General features: G+C 29.8%; 1 protein-coding gene across 2 annotated transcripts; it reads left to right on the plus strand.

Annotated features, from left to right (window-relative positions):
- The first annotated feature begins 15,887 nt into the window (after positions 1-15,887).
- Positions 15,888-19,708, plus strand: LOC146925587 (protein NLP2-like). Of its 2 annotated transcripts, none has more exons than XM_085710465.1 (5): positions 15,888-15,982; positions 16,223-16,980; positions 17,076-17,126; positions 17,254-18,388; positions 18,527-19,708. In XM_085710465.1, exons 2-5 carry the CDS (start codon positions 16,246-16,248, stop codon positions 19,399-19,401), a joined length of 2,796 nt encoding a protein of 931 aa, XP_085566591.1. In that variant the 5' UTR covers positions 15,888-15,982; positions 16,223-16,245; the 3' UTR covers positions 19,402-19,708. The 2 variants fall into 2 exon arrangements, with proteins under 2 accessions (XP_085566591.1, XP_085566592.1); XM_085710466.1 differs by having other exon boundaries at positions 15,888-15,976.
- The last annotated feature ends 3,460 nt before the right edge of the window (positions 19,709-23,168 follow it).

Genomic DNA, 23,168 nt, shown 5'->3' on the forward strand with positions numbered 1-23,168 from the left:
ATTTTTGAGTAACACATCCCTATATAAGATATGGAAATCTTAAACATAGCAAAACTGTATCTATGATTTAATGTGAGAATCTAAAACATTACGATTGCCTATCTCATAACCATGCATATTTATTTGTACGAGCATTACTTAAGCAGATCCGTTAACACTGATTGCCGGCATAATAATAATAATAATCAAGTTTAGTTTAATTTGGTTTCCTGTTGATCAGACATGTTCCACTGCTCTTGAGACTAATTTTCTTCATTATTTTAATACTAAACAAAATTATGTGTTAGGATTATGATATGAGGAGAATTTGGAACTCGAGGACAAGGTCAAGGAGGAAATCCCAAGGAACCTTGCAAGCAACTTCCAACTGGTCCACAAAATATTATTTTCAAACAATTAATTAATTATTTAATTTTTACTTTTAATTTGCCACATACTCCATCGGATCACTATCATAACTAAAAAAAACTTCTTAAAATTTATTGAATAATTAATATATTTGATTAATAATATAAATTAGATTCATCAATTCTTTAATAAATTTAAACAATGATTTTTTACTTATAATAGTGATCGTATGGAGTAATATTGTAGTGCATGAATTTCAAATTATTAAAGTAACATTACTATAGTAATATTTCTATAGTAATACTTGTATTGGAGGATTCAAGTATGAATTCAATCCTTCAAAAAAAAAAAGTAGATGGTTTCAATTTCAAATGTGTGATTTGCAACACTCATTTTTTAATTTTTTTTTTTACAAATGGTAACTTATATTCTTTTATTCGACATAATAGAACTAATACAAATGGAATCAAATCAAAATTATGATGACTGGCATACAATTTTGACACCTTTGTTAAAGTATGGACGACATAATTTGTTTGTCTCCAAATAAAACTTATCTTAAAGTTTAGAAATTGTTGTAACAAGTAGTAATCACTTTTCTTAGTAGTAAATAGTGATCTACAAGTTTAGAATTTGGTTAATTTATATTTTATGGAAAATATTAACTTGTGCCCTTGGGACATAAGTTAAGAAGCCAAATGTAATAATTTTTTATTGAAAATTGTGCATTCAATGTCTTAAAAGTTTCAAAAGTCATATTTTCAATATAAATTCATTTTTAATTTCCATTTAAAACTTCTTAACTTGTGTCCTAAGGACACAAGATAACATGACCCATATTTTATTTCATAAATTAAAATACCGAGCTTAATATAACATGTTTGATTTTGATCAAACGATTCACGTGAAACATAATCATCCTTCTAGAATTTAAGCCCCAAAAAGAACAAATAAGAAAATGTAGAAAAATCATAGGAGGAGGAAACAAGTGGGATGTGTTTGTTTGTAGTAAGTTTCAGTTATGAAATCATATATGGCGGGTGACTGGGTTCTAACGTCAGTGAAGAAAAATGATTGGTTGAATGTCAAATCAATGAAAGATGCATAGTGCAATATTCTAAGTGGAGGGGTCAACCTCAAAAAGGATACTATCATCATTGAAAGCATACAATAAGTGGACCATGATTAATGCTTTTTATTCACACAAAGTAAGTTTATCGGCAGTTCGCCGCTTAGAACAGAATTTCTACATCAAATGACACAGTTCATTCATCAAATTGAAAACAAATCGATGCATGTCGCGAATGATGTTGTTATAGTCACGTTCTTTATGATTCATTTTTCCACACACTATTTTTTATAGGTTAAAATTTATATGAATTCTACTAAATTTATATCCAACTCAATACTTCCTCCGATCTCAAATGTAAGAAACTTTTCACTTTTTAGATTCATTCAATAAATGATGTATGTGGTTTATAATATAGACCACATACATCATTTATTGAATGAATCTAAAAAGTAAAAAGTTTCTTACATTTGAGACCGGAGGGAGTAATTTGTTAGAACGCATGTAAATTTTAACTAATAAACAAATTATATACCTATTTAAATTATTTATATTAAATATTCTGAATTAAAAAGAGAGAAAAAAATCAATAAATAAAAAATGTAACTTAAAATAATAATAATAATAATAATCATTTTTCTTATATGCTAATGATCATCCAAATATTTACAGGTGCATACTGTTTTTTCCATGTATTTTTAATGGGATTTTTTTTTGCTAATTTTTTCCTACCTTTTATCTCCATTTTCTAGTATTTTTTGGGTTTTTTCTTTCTGGTTTTATAATTTTTGATTTTATAATTCTTGCTTTTTTTCTAAAAAAGAAATTCTGCATTTTATAGTATTTTTTTGTTTTTTTCGATTTTTTCTAAAATTTATTCAAAATTTTGTAATTAAATATTTAATTTAAATAATTAATTATGTGGATAATAAGATAATATTTTAAAATCCACATAGCAATGCAACATTACCATAAATGAGTTTAAATTTGATTTGAGGGATAAAATCCTGAAAAATGTAAAACATGGGTGAAATTCTAAGTTCTAAAATATGTGTGTGTGTGTGTGGGGGGGGTCAAATTCAGTTTGAGTCAAAATGGGGGGGGGGGGGGGGGGGGGGGGGGGGAGCCAAGAAATTATTTTAATCTAATTTACCAAATATATTTGAAAATAGTATACGACAAAAACAATATCTAGTTCGATATACAATGCAATTGAGTGCGGTAATGTGCTCTTCTTTTGACAAGTCTATATTTGCTATATATAAAAGGAATACATTTTTTTGGTGTGACTTTTCCTTTTAGACAAAAATACCTTTGAACAAACTTGTCTTTCATTTTAAAAAAATTAAATTAAACTATTTTTACATAGGTACTTTTATGATAAGAATTTGAGTTACTCCATAAAAAATGTTGAGTTAGAAACATAATGATATATTATTGGTATCATTGAAAAATATAAAAAATTATATTATATTTAATATATATTGTTAGTGTCATTAAAAATAAATAAATAATTTCAATAAAAACCAAAATTATACATAATATATATTGCCTATAATTCACACACGCTAACACAATAAAAATATTGAATGCTAATATCACGTAATGTTGTTTTATTTTCTCTAATTAAACTCCAAATTACTATGACTCTCTTTCCCAAAAATTGGGAGGTTAATAATATATATTACTCTGATCGTGTCAGATCTTGAGAACTCTGGTGGAGCGTGGTAGGCGGCCTTTGAGTGAGAGGGCTTTCAATCAGTTGCAACCTTATTCGATCAGGAGGGAAGGTGGTATACTTGCAAACACTATGACGGTCAAGTCATGAAACATTGCGGGTGAGAGACATCTATGGTAAAAATGAGCGTACTTGTTTCAATACCATGAGTTAACATATGTAGTGAAGGTTTAAAGTCTTGGTCCTTGAATCTTCACCTAGACAAATGTCCTCAAGAGACACATGTAAGTAAATTACGAGATGTCATCATGAGATCTGTACTAGACGGTTCAAATCTTTATATGTGGTCTTGATCTAGTAATTTTTAGAATGAGCCATGATATGGTTCATTTAAGCGTGAGTTGTAAGGTAAACTCAGATTTAGACAAGGATTGACCCTTGAATATATTTCTTATGCTCACTACTTTTCTACTTCTATTTCCTTTTCCCGATTATTGCAATTTTTTTCCAATACTAAGTGGCTTATGAGAGCATCGAAAGACATTTAATATTTTTTTTGAAGGAGAAGACATTTAAATTAAGGAAAATGATAACTACTGCTCAAGGGTACTATTCCTGGAGATTAATATAGTAAAAGATATATTGAAATTTGTTTAATTAAACTCTTAAAAATGTAAAGAATACTCTTTTCAAAACAAAAAAAAAACTTTTATTTTTATTAAACTAGTACCCAAAAACATTAGTTAGCACGACCCTTAAAATAAAGATATAAAAAAAGTCACCTTAACATAATATTTAACTAACACAATTCAAGAAAGTGACCAACACAAAATTATTCATTATACTAGTTACGTGGGTTTTGGGTGGAAAGGTTACACCCGAGAATTCAAGTACGTGTCAAGAATACATTGGATACTAAAAATTAAAGAATTTTCAATTTAAAATAATTTCAGTTTTATAATATACATATTTCAGCAGTAACATTGTAATTTTATATACTATATTTTCTTTCGGTGTTCGACATTTATAAGGTTACCCTTTTTGCTATTATATAAGAATCATCATGATCCTTTTCTCTTAAGTCACACAACTTAAAATCTACTTTTTCCTCAATCTTATATCGAGTTTGATCATTTTACATAGAAAAAGAAATGCATAAATAAAAGAGAAAATAAGATAGTCACACAACTTAAAATCTACTTTTTCCTCAATCTTATATCGAGTTTGATCATTTTACATAGAAAAAGAAATGCATAAATAAAAGAGAAAATAAGATTTTTGTTGAATTATCATGATCAAGTATTGATATATATTCACTATTATTAACGTTGATTTCTGATATTGGTTTTAACATTTGTATCACTCATTGTAGAACGAATAATACTTCTAAAATGTAGGCAAAAATTATCTCTATGCTCCAATGAATTTTATTCTTTAATTGTTATATTTTGATAATACTTTTATTCTTTAATTGATAAGTAGATACGATGCATTTTTTTTTTATGTGAGTGGCTTCTAGTTGTTCCGTTTATATGATTTTTACAAGTTCAAGTCCAAACATCGGTGTATCATAATTTATAAAACTTAACATTTAATTCAGAGTTTGTGTTGTTGTTAAAATACATATAATTTTTTTGGCTTAAATATGGTATTGGTCCCTGCAAAATAGGCCAGTTTTGGTTTTAGTCCCTGCAAATTTTTTTTATAGTTTTTGGTCCCTGCAAAAATAGGTCAGTTTTGGTTTTAGTCCCTGCAAAATTTTTTTATAGTTTTTGATCCCTGCAAAAATAGGTCAGTTTTGGTTTAAGTCCCTGTAAAAAATTTTTTTATAGTTTTTGGTCCCTGAAAAAATTCTAGAAAAATGAAAAATTAATAAAAAAACTAAAAATTTTTTAAAAAATTCTGGAAAAATGAAAAATTAATAAAAAAATTGAAAAAAATATTAAAAAATTCTGGAAAATTGAAAAATTAATAAAAAAAATTAAAAAATATTAAAAAAATCTGGAAAAATGAAAAATTAATAAAAAAATTGAAAAAAATATTAAAAAATTCTGGAAAATTGAAAATTTAATAAAAAATTAAAAATTTCTGGAAAATTGAAAAATTAATAAAAATGGAAAAAATTTAAAAAAATACGGAAAAAAATTAAAAATTCTGGAAAAATTAATAAAAATAAAAAACGATTAAAAAAATAAAATAATCTAATAAAATAAAAAATAATGCTAAATTCTGAAAAAATAAAAAGATTAAAAAATTCTGAAATTTTCTAAAAAAAATTAAAATTCTGGAAAAATTAAATTTTCGAAATTTTAATAAAAATTCTGGAAAAATTCTAAATAAAATTTTAATGAAAAATAAAAATTCTGAAAAAATTCTGGAAAATATCTAAAAAATTTCGAAATTTTCGAAAAAAATTAAAAAGATTAATCATTTTTAAAAAAAATGAAATTTTTGAAATTTTCATTAGTATTTTTCGAAATTTTGATTAGTATATATTCGAAATTTCCCTTATTCTCGATTTATAAATACACAAAAGTTCCCGGTTTATAAATACACAAAAATTCCTTGAAAAAATACTAATGAAAATTTCGAAATTTCGAAAAATACACAAAAAACCTAAGCTCGGTTTATAAATACACATATTTTTTCCCTTATTCTCGGTTTATAAATACACAAAATTCCCGAAATTTTTTTTGGAAATAAATACAGTGAAAAAACTTAAGCTCGACATATATACTAATTAAATTTTCCAAAATTTTTATTAAAATTTCAAAAATTTCATTTTTCCAGAATTTTAATTTTTTCCAAAAAATTTCGAATTTTTTTTTTTCTTCAGAATTTTATAATCTTTTTTATTTTTTTCAGAATTTATCATTATTTTTCATTTTATTAGATTATTTTATTTTTTTAATCATTTTTTATTTTTATTAATTTTTCCAGAATTTTTTAATTTTTTCTTATTTTTTTTCATTTTTATTAATTTTTCAATTTTCCAGAATTTTTTAATATTTTTTTTCAATTTTTTATTAATTTTTCATTTTTCCAGAATTTTTAAAATTTTTTATTAATTTTTCAATTTTCCAGAATTTTTTAATATTTTTTTCAATTTTTTTATTAATTTTTCATTTTTCCAGAATTTTTTAAATTTTTTATTAATTTTTCAATTTTCCAGAATTTTTTAATATTTCTTTCAATTTTTTATTAATTTTTCCAGAATTTTTGAATTTTTTTATTAATTTTTCATTTTTCCATAATTTTTTAATATTTTTTTTCAATTTTTTTATTAATTTTTCATTTTTCCAGAATTTTTTAATATTTTTTTATTACATAACTGGGGTCAGGGACTATTTCCAAAAACAAAAATTTTGCAGGGACTAAAACCAAAACTGGCCTATTTTTGCAGGGACCAAAAACTATAAAAATTTTTTGCAGGGACTAAAACCAAAACTAGCCTATTTTGCAGGGACCAATACCATATTTAAGCTTTTTTTTTACGCGGATTGAATATTATATATGTTAGATTGGTACATATGTTATCATAGAACGAAGAAAAATCTGGGTTTTCCATTGCCCATCTCAAAGAGTTTGGTTATTTCTGAAGCATTAGATTTATCGAATAGCAATTGCAAATATTTTACCTAATGGTTTTTTAGACATAAATTGTAACCATGTTTTCAAGGTACATAGCTGTAAAAATATGGATGACTAACACTACGTATTTGCTGTCAAACTTTCATTGTTGGAGCATAATCTCTAAGGCAGTGAAGCACATGTTCATCATGGGTTCCACATCTATGAAAGATATGAGAAGTTGTCAAGTTTTAGTGATGTCAAAGATTGTTAGTTAAAATATCATTGCATATGCAAATCTAAAGGAAATGCTGCACCTATATTGAAACAGACAACTTCCAAATCCAATTAATCTTAACTTTCATTATCATCCTACTCTCTACAACGGGGTAAAATCTAACTATAGGTTGTACAACAAGAATACATGCATGTTTCAACATATCCCTATACTCACCAAAGGAGGGCAGACTGATCGTTTATCGTGTTCATCTCGTTTGGAACCATTGTCATCAATTTATTTCAATCCCACAAGCCAGCTGAACACCCTTAAGATATAATTGAGTATCTGAAATGTTGACAAAATCAACCAATTGACAAAGTGCTACTTTTCCCGTCCAATTATAATACCATAATGTGGAGCATCAGTCACCTTATCTAAAAGCTTCCAATGCCTTTAAAATACTTCTTCGGGTTAGAGAAATATTGCATTTAGCTATGTTGTTCCAAATGTCGCTGCCTTTAATTTACTTGTGAGATAGAACCCTCACTCAAAGTTCATGAGGATCATAAAGCAAGTTCCAAACTAACTTTTCAAGAAGAACACTATAATAGGGTCTATCTTTCTTAATATCGGGAATATATTCATACATAGCTTTAGTAGCTCGACCTTGTACCAAAAGGAAAGCCCAGGTAGTGCCTCATACTAAAAGCAATACACAACTCATTTAAGTTGTCCATCACCACTTTGATTATGAATTGTCTGAAAGACGCAAATCTTACTATCATGTAGAATGGTGCAGAAATAGATAAGTTCAAGGCATCGAGAGTACTTTAACAATCTCTCTCTCTCTCCCTCTCCCTCTCCCTCTCTCCCTCCCTCCCTCTACCTTTCTCTCCCTCTCTCTCTCCCCAACCCTGAGTACCACATATCATTTCTTCTTAAATTTGCAATTATTTGAGTTATATATTTTTAAAACAAGTAACGACACATGAATTTTTTCTTCACAAATTATCTCAACGAAAGATAATCATGTGCAAGGCAATGATGATAGATATTAAATATGAGCATTTTTCCCGCCTGAGTTTGAAACTTTGCTTACCATGTTGTGGAAAATTAACTTCTTCTGCTAGATCTAACTCCATTGGTAAAAATGAATAAGTTATTAAAGAGTATACTTCAATTTTATAATTGAAACTTCTCTATCACGGAAACAATTTAAAATGAATTTAAATTTATGTATTTTTTTGTGTAAGATAACTTTATGCATATATTCAATTTGACCTCAGTATATAGATATGTGTAAATCTTTGATCAAATAATAATTGATCATAACGAAGTGATTATACTTAATGGTCGATGAACTTTAGTTTATGACGACTCCTTCTTAACAACTTGAGTTCAATTTATTTGAAAGAGTCCGAATTCAATTTTTAATTGGAATAATTGTGTGGCAGACTTTATTTGACCACCGATTTATTATTGGTCTCACACAATTAGAAATTCGAGGGCTAAGAAAAAACAATTATAACTTATTAGATGTTAGTGTATATATATATTATGTTAGTTAAAATGGACATAAATTATAATTAATATTAAACGTCCAGTGAATGAAGACAAGCAAAATTATCCAGATAATGGTTTCTTTCCAATCTTTATTTTTCTTTATAATAAAAATTTGTGATGATTGTTGCATTCTTGAAGGTACAATTAACCCTTACTATAGGTAAAAATAGTGTTGGTCGAATAAAGAATTACTCAGTTATAACTTGTAAGCCACATGAACATATCCATTAGCGAAGAGTCTATTTTAACAATGGAAATCCATGAATGAAATTCAGGGGTGAAATTACATGCAAGCTTAAAAAATGAAAAATGAAATTTTTTTTATGACAAATGAAAAGTGCATTTAATATCTCTATTATGTATCAGCAACATGTGCCATATCTGATAAACGATTGAGTTCCTTAACTGTTTTATCTCGAGTTCAATCTCTGGTACATATGAAGAAAAAAAATATGTTAACAAAAATAATTAGTATTATTATTATTATTATTATTATTATTATTATTAGCGTTCTGTCGAGTACTCTATGTATTCGACTGTCCTCTCTTTTTATTGCATTAATGTGTAAAAATTACGAACAATATTTTTCATGAAATTTGGATTAAAATTATTTTAATTTTGATTAAAATTTAAATATAGATAGTATATATTATGTACTTTCATATTATAACAAACTATACTTATCTTTATCTTTTATTACCAAAATAACTATACTTATCTTTTTCAATGATATCAACAAATATAATATAAATTGTAATCTTTTTTTAAAAACACCGACAAAATAACATTCTTATAGTCAAATTTATTTGAAGATATAACTAAAAATGAAAGAGTCAGCCCAAAATCATGTATTTCATCTATATACAGTATATAAGTATATATAACTTCCTTAAAAAAAAGTATATATTACTATTAGAGGATAGAGGGACACTTACGAGCCCGCCTATCCGTTTTTCTACATTTTCGCTTAATTGTATGTAGAAAGATATATTGATTAAATATTTTTGAAAAATAAAATTAAAATAAACTTTTTTGATTGCACAAAATATTGTCTTTATTGGGGTGAGTAGTGTCTATTTTAATGAGATTTAACTATTTTTTATTAATAATTTGAGTAATATTATAAAAAAAGACAACATAGTAAATAAAAGGCTAAAGTGCACTTTCCCCCTAAGTTTTAAAAAGTTGCGATTTTGGTCCCATATGAAAAAATTGAAATTTTACCCCTTAATTTCACAAAATGTTGCAAAGCTGCTGAAAAGACGCCACATGTTCCAAAACAGGGGGCCAAAATTGCAACTTTTTGTAAAGATAAATGGTCAAAAGAGCTTATTTTCCTAAAGATAGAGTATAAAAAGAGCATATTTCCATAAAGGTTGAGAGTCAAAAGAGCATACTTCCCTAAAGATAGAGGGCAAAATTTTTATTTTTTTTAATAGGGGAACAAAATCGTAAGATTTTCAAATTTAGGGAGGGAAAAATGCACTTTAGCCTAAATAAAATACTTTAAATGAAGAGTAAAATTGAAAAAAAAAAATCAGTCCAAATTTATGTATTTTATTTATTATTTTACCTTTTATTTAAAGTATTTTATTTACTATTTTGCAGAATTTTGTAGGCCATGCAGCAGTTCATCTGGAAGTGCCACATGATCGTATCATTCATCGTGGCCCATAATTGGACATCATAGTTTACACAACCACCAGTGCGTTCTCATCGTGAGACAAAATTCAATGCCACCTCCAATTCCAATTTTGCATCCCCGTATAATGACCAAATTAAAGAGAATAGGGCGGTACTCCCTCCGTCCCGTAATAACCGAGCCATTTGAAAAGAAAAAAAAGTGTCACAAAATAACTGACCTATTTCACTTTTCAATACAATATTAATTATTTTTTTTCCCTTTATAACTCTAATTAATACTGCTTTCATCATTCCCAATTCAATATATTCCACTTTACATTTATGATAGTGGAGAATGCATCAATACTTAAACAAGTGCACTTAAAACTATTTTTCTCTCTCCTTCATTTATACATTTTTCTTAATACGTGTGAATTGAGCTTTTGGCTCAGTTAATCCGGGACGGAGGGAGTAGTATATTAAAGGTTGGCCCCCTTACCATAAATCTCTCTAGAGTAAAGTGCTTTCGCAATTTCCGATAGGGGTGTTCATGGGTTGGGTCAACCCAAAAAACCCGTCAAACCCACCCAAAAACCTAAAAAAGTGGGTTGGGTTGGGTGATTGGGTGGATATGGTTTTAAAAACTGATAAACCCATAAAAAATAATGGGTTTTGGGTAAAACCAGACCCAACCCAATAAACCCACTTACCCAATAATGTCATATTTTTATTTTCATTTCCATTTTCATAGGGAGGAAGGAGAATAACAAAGGTTTTGGTTGTAATCTTTCTTTAAAAAAAAAAAATAATTGGTTATAAATCAAGTCTAATTTCAAAAATTGACACAACAAATTCTCTATACTGAAAATCAAAACATGTTATAGTTACAAATTATGATGTTGCACTTTTTAGTTATTTTGATGTTAAAGCAATTTTACGTCATCCAACTTTAGTTTGTTGCAAGTATTTTATGATGAAATTTGTTATTTAATATTATAACTTATTATTTTATAACGCTAAAATATAGTGAAATAGGTTACACAATTTTTTTTAAGAAAATAAAAAGTTGAGTAATTTTTATGAGAAAAAAATACGAGGACGCGTCATTTAATATTAACAAAAAAAAAGAAAAATAATTTGGGTAACCCTCAACCCAACCCAAACTAAACCGGAAACTAGTGGGATTGCCCAAACCCACCCATTAATATAACGGGTGGACGTTTTACCTCACCCAAACCCGAGTATCATGTATGGTTTGGGTCTTGGGTTTGGCCAAACCCAGTCCAAACCCACCCACGAACACCTCTAATTTCCGACTACACACCTAACTAAATTTGTAAACCTATTTGTTTCCACTTTACATGCCTTTTCGATTGAACTTAAATCGTGCAACCATAAGGAGTCTAACCTTCTCAAATGTGTATTGCTCAAATGAAGCAATTTTTCTGAAAATGGGTCGTACCTATACTTAAGCAATATGGATTAAATTGTATCATTTTTTTTAAATGCATCTCCATTTCCACTTGGTAAACAATGATAAATTGAATAAGCACAATTTTTTGACTTTGAGACCTCATTCTTCCTTTTGTGAGGGCACCTTATCCCAAGTCACCCAATTAATTTTATTTGCTTATAATCCCTCACCCCAAAGAAATCTTCGTTGGATTTGAGCCACTCTGTAATACTTTTTTGGGTGCAATGTAGAAAAATGGCATCCTTTAGGTGGATGCCATAACCGCTTTATGTAGCACTGTGCTTCTCGGGAATTCTCTTACGAACCCCATGAAGTTATTCTTAATAATGCTCCAACAATCAACTTGATGATTGTCCATCCCTAAATCTCGGTTCTTGACTAGTGCTGGTTTTCTTCAAACACCTAGCCGTCGTCATGTTGGGTGTTGTGGTTCAGATTTCTCATTTATGTTTCATTGTTGTTTGAGTTTGTTTAGGTTAAAAATGTTGTTTATGCTTGCTATTATTTTTCATAGGGGGTTGTTGGTACGTGATTTGATTCGCATTGGCGGTCGATTCATTTGTTGTTCTTGAGATGTGAAGACTAACACAAAACTTTTAATTTTGCTATATGGTCTCGCATCCATACATGGTTCTTTGTGGGTAATACCTATGATATATGCACGTTTGCTTCAATCTCTATTAAATCACTTTTGTTGTATTTGAATCTTTGTCTATTTTCGCCGATTATGTGGTTTGATTGGTTAGATTTAAGTCCCTCATATTTTGTATTCTCTTTTATTTTCATTTTAATACATCTATAGTGTTGGAGAGAATTTTCTATCAATATCCATTTGTTGTTGGAAAAAAGTAAGGACTAATTACACAATTAACAATAATATTCCTAACATTTTTTAAGCAAAATATTCATAACATCTATTTCTATAAAATTACAAATTACTAATTAATCATATCTTTCATATTGTTCTCTTGTTCTTTTTTCTATCTCAAGTTATACTTCCTCCAATCTTAAGACTTTATACACCATTCATTTAATAAATCTAAAAAGTAAAAATTAACTTATAAATGTTTTTATTCTATTTCCTGTTCGGGGACTGTTGTGAACTTTCCTAAACTTACACTAACGGTGGTCTCGAATATTTTTTACCAAACCAAGAACAGTAACTTGTGTGAGTTGTCAAAGAATCTTAAACGAAGAAACCACGGCGATAAAACAATTTTCTTTCGTTTTCAAAATGGGTCCATTTAGCTAGTTAGCTAGATTGATTAAATAATTATGATCCTCAAGCAAGCAAGGATTAAAACTAAAGTAGTTGTCATTTATTTTCGTGGAGATGCCTTTTGTCAATCAACTCACCAATGAAACTCAGAAGAATCTTTTTTCAATTTTCACGGCCTCAACTTGTATGTTAGAATATATTATCAGCTTTTTTCTCTTTTATTTATAAGAAAATAAATATCTGAATTCCTAATCCACAAATCAAGCTTATTTCCGTCATCTATCCCATCCACATGTATTGCTAGATTGAAGTATTAAAATGCATAAATATAAAAGATTCTAAATTAATATTTTTTTTGAAAAATTTAATACAATATTATTTCCATCTCAAGTAATACATCAACTTAAAAAACATTTGTTACTATTTTCTCTCTTATTATTAATTTCTTTTTTTCCAACTCTTTTAAGTTCTCTTTCTTATCATGTTAATAAAAAATAATTTTATGAAATAATTCATAATTTCTATTCTTCAAATAAAATTAATTATATTTATTTTAATTTATTTGAAATCATTAAAATAACATATATAATTTAAGACAGAGATAATATATGAATGGTTTTGATTTGTTTTTTATACCGTGTATCCAAATTAAATTTTATAATGCTCTTTATACTTTTAAGCATTTTTTTCTTAATACCTTTAACTTTCAAAACGCAACTCACATAAAAAAAAAAAAAAAAAGCTTTTGATATAAAAAATATCGCCGATATCGTGCCTCAGTAAGCAAACCTTGGAGATTGCTTTATTAAGCTAAAAAAATGTGTGCCAGCAAAAAGAAAAAAGATACACAATTTGTAGAAAATTTGTAAAAAATAAGAAACAGAAAATTTGTAGAATCGCCATGTGGCGAGCAGAGAGATGGCCCGCAAGAGTTCCTACTTCCAACTCCCTCACCACTTATCTTTCACTTTCCATATTCTTTTTGTTTGGCCATTAATAACGTGTGCCAATATTCTGCTGTAGATAACCTTCATCATATATACTATTATAGTATAATGATCTCCCACTATATTCATATTATATAGCCGGTTATGCATAGATTATCATTTTTTATGAATGAAATATATTATGTATAAGATTATTATACTATAAAAAGGGGTGAGACTTTACATATCATTATTAATTTCTATATCATGTAGATGTATCAGTATTGCTTCTTTTTTTAAGGAAATAAAACTTATTTAAAAAATAAATAAAAGTAAAACTTATTGATTTAAAAAAGGGAATGTGGAAAATTAGAAAAGAAAATATATGAAAGGGGAACAAAATCAAACCCATGCCAAACAAGTTTTAGATTAACCTTAATTAAGGAGTCCGGGTTTGTATTGCTCTATGTACTTTGCAATTAATCACAATAAACTCATAACAATGTTTTTGTTTGCGGTACAATATCTCATAATATGGTTTTACCACAATTATGGATAAAAATAGGTTAGATTGAACTATGCTATACAAGATGTCACCGTGAGAATAACTCAGTTGATAGGGATATACATTATTATTATATATAGGGGCCTGGAGTTCGAATCCCGGACATCCCACTTATTTACCTTAAAAAAATGAATTTTAGTCATTAAACTACTAGACCAAAAAGGTATATACTTGGTTTGATAAAAACAATAAAATACAACGTCCATTGTGACATGTTGGTTGTCATGGGCATGCTTTAGAGCTTGTCCTTTTAAAAAAAAATGGTGAAAAACCTTTTTGAAAACTTATTATGGTATGTACGCCAACTTAAGTGCTTATTTACTTTTTGGTCAATTTAAATGCTTATTTAACATTATTGTTTTTAAATAATTAATCCGATACATATTTAAATAGACCAATGAGCTAATAAGTTAATGAAATAAAGTTATATTTTGATATTTAACATGGTATTATTGTTTGCTCAAAAAAAAACATGGTATATTGTAACCAAAAAAACATGGTATTCAAAAAGTACGACTTTGTATGACAAACCATTTCAATTTTATTTCATAATAATAATAATAATAATAATAATAATAATAATAATAATAATATATTCAAATATGGCAAAAATTATTGTGACCTAATATGCTTAAATTAATGAAAATATTTTCAATAAATAAAATAAAATGTTTAACAGGGCATAATGTATAATATAATAAGAATAATTATAAGAAATAAACTATTCAGTCTATTAGTCTTAACTAAATAGAGTTTTTTTTTTTTTTATAAAGCCTGAGTCTTGTCTATTTAAAAAAAAAAAAAAGGTTTGGTCTGCGCTTGATTATGCTCAGACATAGGCCTATGTTGATTTGATTTAACCTATTTCCACCCCTAACCACGATTGTGTCTTCACAAGTATTAAAAACCTTATTTGTCGATTGATCAACATCATAATTAAATTCAAAAGAGCTTCTTTTTTTATATGATTACTTATTCAAAAAAAAGTCATTTTCCATATGATTTGATTTTAATTTTGAACACAATTACTTTTTTAATCAATATCTACATCTAACTATTTTACATCTATTGTAATTAACAAGAAACAATATGATGAGAACATAAACTAATATAAATTATCAACAAATTTAATTTTACAAACTTATTTTTAATTTCATAATATAGTCAATTTCATTTTATATTAAAAAAAATGAACAGAAGTAATAGGTAGTATAGGGAGACAGAGATCCCAAAGTTACTAGTATGATTTTGTACCCTGCCAACTATTAATTGAATTCAACGGCAAGAATAATATACCTATCCTTGTCTCTTTCTGTCTCTCATTGATTGAGTTCATATAGTACTAGTACATGTTGATAGTATATATGTTTATGTTTCTATGAAGCATGTGTTGCTCTCAGCACGAGTGTATGTATGTCATACAAGAAGAAACAAAAGCACATATAGAAGGGAGTATAATAAAATAGAAAAATAATTTACAGCGCTGCTAATTGTGAAAGAGAATATAGATATATAAAATATAGATATAGGCCAGTCGCTGCTTTAGCTTACTAGTGGGTCCAACTAAAATATAAGAAATTGAAATTGCATTTTTGGTCATTAAATAGGAGACGCTGTTGATCACATATGTTCATCTAATCTAAAATATATCAATTAAGCAAGGCTCTGCCTGCACACACAAATACTACTACTCTTCTTAATCATTCACTCACTACAACAAGGTTAAGGTTAATAATCTCTATCCTGCCTGCAGCTACACACACATCACATACCTAATTTATTTCCTTCATTCATTCATTTCTCTTTGCGTACTTATTTGTACGTGTTCTCCTCAACTACTTACTAATAATAATAATAATTGACTCTTCTTCATTCCTCCTCATCCTCTCTCTCCCTTTCTCTAATATATATGACATGATATCTTCTGATCTTAATTAAACTTGACTCACGTGTATCTTTTTATATAGGATCTGATAAAGAACTTATAAGGATGGAATATGGTGGTGGGTTAGTGGCGGACGGTGGTGTGTTTGGACCGATGGTGGGAGGAGGAGATCAAGCAGATATAATTGAGGAGCTGTTAGGAGAAGGTTGCTGGATTGAAGCCAGTGAGAACAGTTTGATGGCCATGCAGCAAACTACGGCGCCACAATCACAATACATGTCCAACAATAATATTCCTATGGGAATGGGAGAGGGAGATCACTTCAATCATCATCATCATCATCATCATCAAATGGAATGCACTGCTCCAGCAGGAAATCATGATGATCAGGAAAGTGGTTTTGTTGTTGGGAAGAGATGGTGGATTGGTCCTAGGGCAAATCCAGGCCCAACAACATCAGTCAAAGAAAGATTAGTGGTTGCTGTTGGTTACTTAAAAGAGTACACAAAGAACTCATCCAACAACGTCCTTATTCAGATATGGGTACCTATGAGGAGGAGATCAGCCCTAATTCACTCTCACAACCACTACCTTCAGCAGGAGTCATCATCTGCACCTGTTTCTGTGAATCCAAACATGAACGTTCATGTTCGTTTCTTTAGAAGCCACGAGTATCCGCGGCATCAGCAGCAACAGCAGCAGCAATATGGATCTCTCCTAGCACTTCCCGTGTTCGAAAGAGGAAGCGGGACATGCCTTGGTGTTATCGAGTTTGTTATCTCCAATCAAACCCTCATCAATTACCGTCCACAACTTGATCATCTTTCTAATGCTCTTGAGGTATGTTTGTTAGAACAAATTCAAAAACCTATCTCCTTCCTCGATCTTATATGAATTCAAGCATGAGATTGATAGATCCATCTTTGCTTATGCAGGCTGTTGATTTTAGAAGTAGTCACAACATGAATATCCCACAAGCAGTAAAGGTAAGCACACGTACAATCATCATCACTCATCAGATCAAAGTACTTGATTTAATTAGATCAACAACAACTATACATAATTCTTTCTAAAAATGAATTAATTTACATATATATGATAATGAATAATTAGGTATTTGAAGAGTTATATGAAGCAGCGGTGAACGAGATCATGGAAGTGTTGGCGTCGGTGTGTAAGACGCACAATTTACCATTAGCACTAACATGGGCTCCTTGCTTACAACAACAAGGAGGAGGAATGTTTAGATCAGGAGGAAAGGGAAGTAGTGGTGGATCAGGTTGTGGTGTTCCAACGGATCAGATGAGTATGATGAGTTGCATATCAACGGTTGATTCAGCTTGTTATGTTGGTGACATGGATGTATTGGGATTCCAAGAAGCGTGCAGTGAGTATCACCTTTTTAATGGACAAGGAATAGTAGGAACAGCCTTCACAACAACCAAACCTTGTTTTGCTATTGATATTACTGCCTTCAGCAAATCTGAATATCCACTTGCTCACCATGCCAACATGTTTGGCTTACATGCTGCGGTTGCCATTCCGTTGAGGAGTGTCTACACTGGATCTGCTGCTGATTTTGTTTTGGAGTTTTTCCTTCCTAAAGATTGTCGTGACACCGAACAGCAGAAACAAATGCTCAACTCATTGTCCCTTGTTGTTCAACAAGCTTGTAGGAGCTTGCATTTGCATGTCGTCATGGACGATAATAATATGAATGATAATAATTCTTCAGCTGACCATGATCATGATCAATTCACCTTCCCAACAACAACAAATAGTTACATGCCTTCTTCTGCTTCTGAACCACTATCACAAGTTGATGCAGTTTCAGGTTGTTCAACCAAAGACACTTCATCATCATGTTCTTGGATTGCACATATGATGGAGGCTCAAAACAAGGGGAAAGGCGTCTCCGTGTCATTGGAATACCTTCAAGAGCCTAAAGAGGAATTCAAGGTCACAACCTGCAACTGGGACAGGGAGAGGGAGGACAATGTCTTTTCAGAATTCGGCCAAGTACTGCAGCAGCAGCAGCATGATCAGAGCAGTAATTCAAGGGCAAGTGTTGTAAGTGTAGATGCTGGAGAAGAATCCCCCGGTGCTTGTGGTCGCCGGTCATCTTCTTCTTCGAGTGGGAGAAAGTCCGGGGACAAGCGAAGAACCAAGGCAGAGAAGACTATAAGCTTGCCGGTTCTGAGACAATACTTTGCCGGAAGCCTAAAAGACGCCGCAAAGAGCATCGGTGGTAAGTGACTTGTAAATTTCAATTTCAGTTTTAATTAATTAATTAATTAATGAAACAAAACTATGTGATGGATATTATTATCCAACAACTCGATCTCAATCACAATCCGAACTAATTAAATAATATTTTGTGATACAGTGTGTCCTACAACTCTGAAAAGGATATGCAGACAGCATGGGATTACAAGATGGCCTTCAAGAAAAATAAAGAAGGTGGGCCACTCTTTGAAGAAGCTTCAACTTGTGATTGATTCTGTTCAAGGTGCAGAAGGTGCCATACAGATTGGGTCTTTCTATGCCAGCTTCCCAGAGTTGAGCACTGCAACTGCTAATGGTGGTGATGGTAATGATCACAATAACAGCAGCTTCTATAACAACCATGGAGATGGAATAGTTACTAGTTTGAAATCCCCACCCTCTGCTTGCAGTCAGACCCATGCAGGAAACAAATTACCTATGACTACCCCCATTAACCATCATGTTGTGATGACAGAAAACCCTACAGGAGCTCCTTTAGGAGGTGATCATGCATTGATGCATGCATCTAATATTAATATCCAGGACTACCATCAGCTGCAGGAGGATCTTGATACTAAGCAATTACTGCTACATTTCAACAACAACAATAATCAAATCCTACCTCCAAGACCAACTGTGGCCTGGAACAACAATAATTCTTCATCATCAACACTACTAGAAAGGGGTGCTTTCAGAGTCAAGGCAACTTTCGCGGATGAAAAAATCAGGTTTAGCTTGCAAGCAATGTGGGGATTCAGAGATCTGCAGCTTGAGATTGCAAGGCGATTTAACCTAACCGATATGAACAACTTGGTTCTAAAATATTTGGATGATGAAGGAGAATGGGTTGTGTTATCATGTGATGCTGATCTTGAAGAATGTAAAGACTTGCACACATCATCTCACACACGTACCATTAGACTCTCTCTTTTTCAAGCTTCCCCTCTCAATCTTCCAAACACTTTCCGCAACAGCAGCAGCAGTCCATCCTCCTAGCTAGCTTAGCTTACAACTTCTCATCCGAATGTGTTGTGTCTGTCTGTCTGTCTGTATATTGTATAGCATCCAAATTCCCAAGCAAACATGTTAGCTCATATACCTTTACTGCTTTTCATTTAATTACTCGTTAAGTTAGAATCTGCGGCTTTATTTTTATTAATTACACATCATGTTGTTTAATTAGAGTTTTAGTTAACAAAACATCATATCAAACTGTTACTTCTCCTGTAGTCTTCATGATTACATAAACTATTTTGTCAATCTCACTCATAAGAATTACATTAACTTTTTTTTCGCTTTTCAATGACACAACTTTCATCTCAAGAGAATTTCTATAAATGTTGCTGCTCTTGCCAAAAAAAATCCATTATGATATGCCTCAAACTTATATATAGGAGTTTGACCATGCTAGGGGTCGAATTTTGCTTGCCATAAATCGCGGCCTTAACGACTTTTAGGCAACAATTTTACATGTTGCCTAAAAAAGTGTTGCCAAAGACAACAAATGTTGTATACTATCGTATTTCGATATGCCTAGTTTAAAATATGATGTTTTTTGTGAATATTACTTATGGTGTGTGTTATTTATGTTCACAAACAATTGGTCTGCTCATAGGTATTTCTTTTGAACACCAAAATCGAATATATTAAGGAAAAAGTATAAGGGTCGAAAAAAATTGATCACACCTAATATACCGCTACATATAACATCGTTACTTCCTAAAAGCACTAATACAAGTCAAAGGAGCAACATACCACTCATAGTACGTACATGCATGAATCACTAATTTCGCTAAACATTTGTTACTATCTCCGCAACATACCATCTCCGCAAAGTATACTTGATACGATCAGCCGACAAGAACACACTAATACATTAAATGCACCCTTTCTGAGCCTCCCAAACACGCTAATACATTACTTATGGGTAATGTATTGCATGCCTACAAATTAAGGCTCTGTTTTGTAAAAAAAAATGGAGAATAGCTTATAGGTGATGACTTATAGCTGATAATAAAATGTTTGGTAAAATTAACGGTTCAAATAACTGATAAAGTGTTAGGTCTTCCTTATGAGATTGTAGCCCAGGATTTTATATTTCAAATGACATTGATATGATGTGTAAATGATAGCTGAAAAACAGCCTTGAAATTCTTTTACTGGTACCAAAAGAAAAGAATTTGATTTTTCTTAGAATGAAAATAGAATAGAAGTTATGTTTGAATTGAATTAAATTAAAATGAAATGAAATTAATGAAAATAACACAACTCATGATATGAAATATTACATACTGTGTTCGATGCCATGTTTGAGAATCTTTGTTATTAATTCTAATTCAATTTTGACATGCTATGAAAACGTTTGATTCAGCTCTTTTTTTTACTATTAAAAAAACTCATTTAGGACGGATGGTGCTTCCATCATTTGCTGCCCCAACTATATAGTATACTCCCTTATGTCTCGAATGAATATACGTGTATCATTGCTCCATAATTACGCTTGCCCTAAGTCTCTCCTTAGCATGGTTTATCAGTGCATAAGGAGTGTCATATGGTTTGGCAGTTTTTCTTAATAGGTTTGCCTTGCCTAGTTTAGATCCACTTTCTTAATGGATTCATGGGTGCAATATAGTTGGGGTGAACCATTTTATAATGATGTCTTTACACTTTATTTTACTTTTAAAAAAATAATTACATTTTTTGTGTCCTCCTATTTTATCATGTTCACGAAAATTATCTCTTTTCTTAAATTGATTTTTTTTGTCCTCCTACTTTATTATGTTCACCAAAAAAAACTAATAAAAAAGTAAGCCCTTAACATCATCATCACCTTGAACAAAAAGAGTTAGTTCAATGGAAAACTCTTGTACAACTTCCACAACAACATTGGACCTACTTTCCGTTTTTGCCAAAAGAAGTTTTGTTAAAGAAAAATGTTTTATAAAATACCTATACATCTATTTAACCTTTTGAAAGAGAAAAATAGAGAGAATGATATGATAGATTGATAATATATAGGAAGAAAAATAGTACAATAAAATGAAGTGTTGAATTCATCTTGGAGAGTTTTTTTTAGGGAATCCATGTTAGAGAGTTAGAGATGTCCAAATATAATTATTGTTTGCTAATAGTATACACGATACCAAAGAGTGAATATCATAGAAGGATGATCTATAAAATCATTCCCAAAACAAGACTGAATGATGATTTTTATTTTTATTTTACAAGAAGATTGAATGATGATATTGACTAGATTTTGTGAAAAATATTTAATGAGGGTGTCATGATCAACTTCGATAAAGTTATGGGGTCCAGATGATCAAAAGCACACAAAGACCGTTTATAATATTACCATGTGAAGTGGATGGACAATCAACGGTCACTAACGTTACAACTTATAGGTGAACTTTACTTTTTTAGTGACTTAAAGATATTATTCTGTGTAGTTAATTTATTCAAAAATAAGTTTGATTTACTTTTTAACAAAAGTAATAAGTTGTATACTTTTTCGGCATTAAAAAAAAAATCACAAGGTTGAAAAACTTTTCTCCTAAGTAGCCGTTCCCTTTTCAACAATAAGCTGCGCTTTTAATTGATAAGCAAGTAATCAAGAGCATTCGGATGCGATGATTTCAAATTCTTTATGGTTTAACCAAAATTGTTAGTTCAAATTTAGTCTTAAAAATGCAACAACATTAAAAAAATTGAAGAAATTTTTTGCAGTCGCGCACAACGATATCTAATATCAAAAAATATTAAATAATATTCTCTTTATCCCAAATTAATTGATACACCAAAGTTCTATCCAAGTCAACAAATTAATATAAAGATATTAAATAATATTCTCTTTGTCCTAAATTAACTGAGTTACTTGATCATTTCATACATAATAAATAAATAGTCTATGAGTATAGTTCAGTTAGTAGAGACAATACATTGTAAATATATGGGTCGGGGTTCGAACCTAAGACACCCAACTTATTCACCTTAAAAAATTGAATTATAGTCATTACGCTACTTGACAAAAAAAAATGTATAAATGAAATATAAAGAATAGTATTTTTACTAAAATATGTTATGTCTTGTCAAAAAATAAATACTATTGATGTATTTATCATTATTATACATATATAGTAGACGATGTTGCATTGAAAGTAATGCAACACCACCAATCCAACTCAAGTAGATTTACTATTGTTAATTTATTTGTTTAGAGAACAAATATACTAAAATTCTTCGATTTTTAAGAATTTCTAATCCATCCTCACATTATTTAGTGGCTCTGCACTACAACTGTTTTGTTTTATACATATATGAAGTAATAGTATGCTTTTACAGTTGCTATTTCAAAATGCACTAACTAGGTAATATATATTGTATATTGCAGTTTCTCCTAAAATTATTCTAACCTCCCCTGATGTATTTGCAAATATCTCTCACACCCCTCTATTTGCAAATGATCGTGTGATTCATCAGTTAACATAAATATTTTATATTTATAGTTTTCATATATCTATAGTTATTTTTTGAGTATCCTCCAGCTAGTCAAAACTTCTTGTAGTGCTTGTACAAGTCTCCTTTCCATGTATGCCTAAATCATCCAAGACAACACTGTACAATCTTTCTTACAAAAAGGGACTACCTCAATTTTCTCTCTAATGGGTGTATTTATAACAATATTATGTTATGTGTCCGCTCATTTCTACTATATTGAATTTACTTCTTATTAGTTTATTACTACACATGCATATAAATATATAAAT

This window comes from Medicago sativa, chromosome 5, assembly GCF_051527215.1.
Source record: "Medicago sativa cultivar Bolivia chromosome 5, Bolivia_mono, whole genome shotgun sequence".
Lineage (NCBI taxonomy): Eukaryota > Viridiplantae > Streptophyta > Magnoliopsida > Fabales > Fabaceae > Medicago > Medicago sativa.

Excerpts from the sequence above, each read along its gene's own strand:
- LOC146925587 (XM_085710465.1), top strand. The coding sequence starts at position 16,246 with ATGGAATATGGTGGTGGGTTAGTGGCGGACGGTGGTGTGTTTGGACCG. Across the intron at positions 17,127-17,253 it reads ATATCCCACAAGCAGTAAAG|GTATTTGAAGAGTTATATGA; the intron begins GTAAGCACACGT and ends ATGAATAATTAG. Across the intron at positions 18,389-18,526 it reads CGCCGCAAAGAGCATCGGTG|TGTGTCCTACAACTCTGAAA; the intron begins GTAAGTGACTTG and ends TTTGTGATACAG.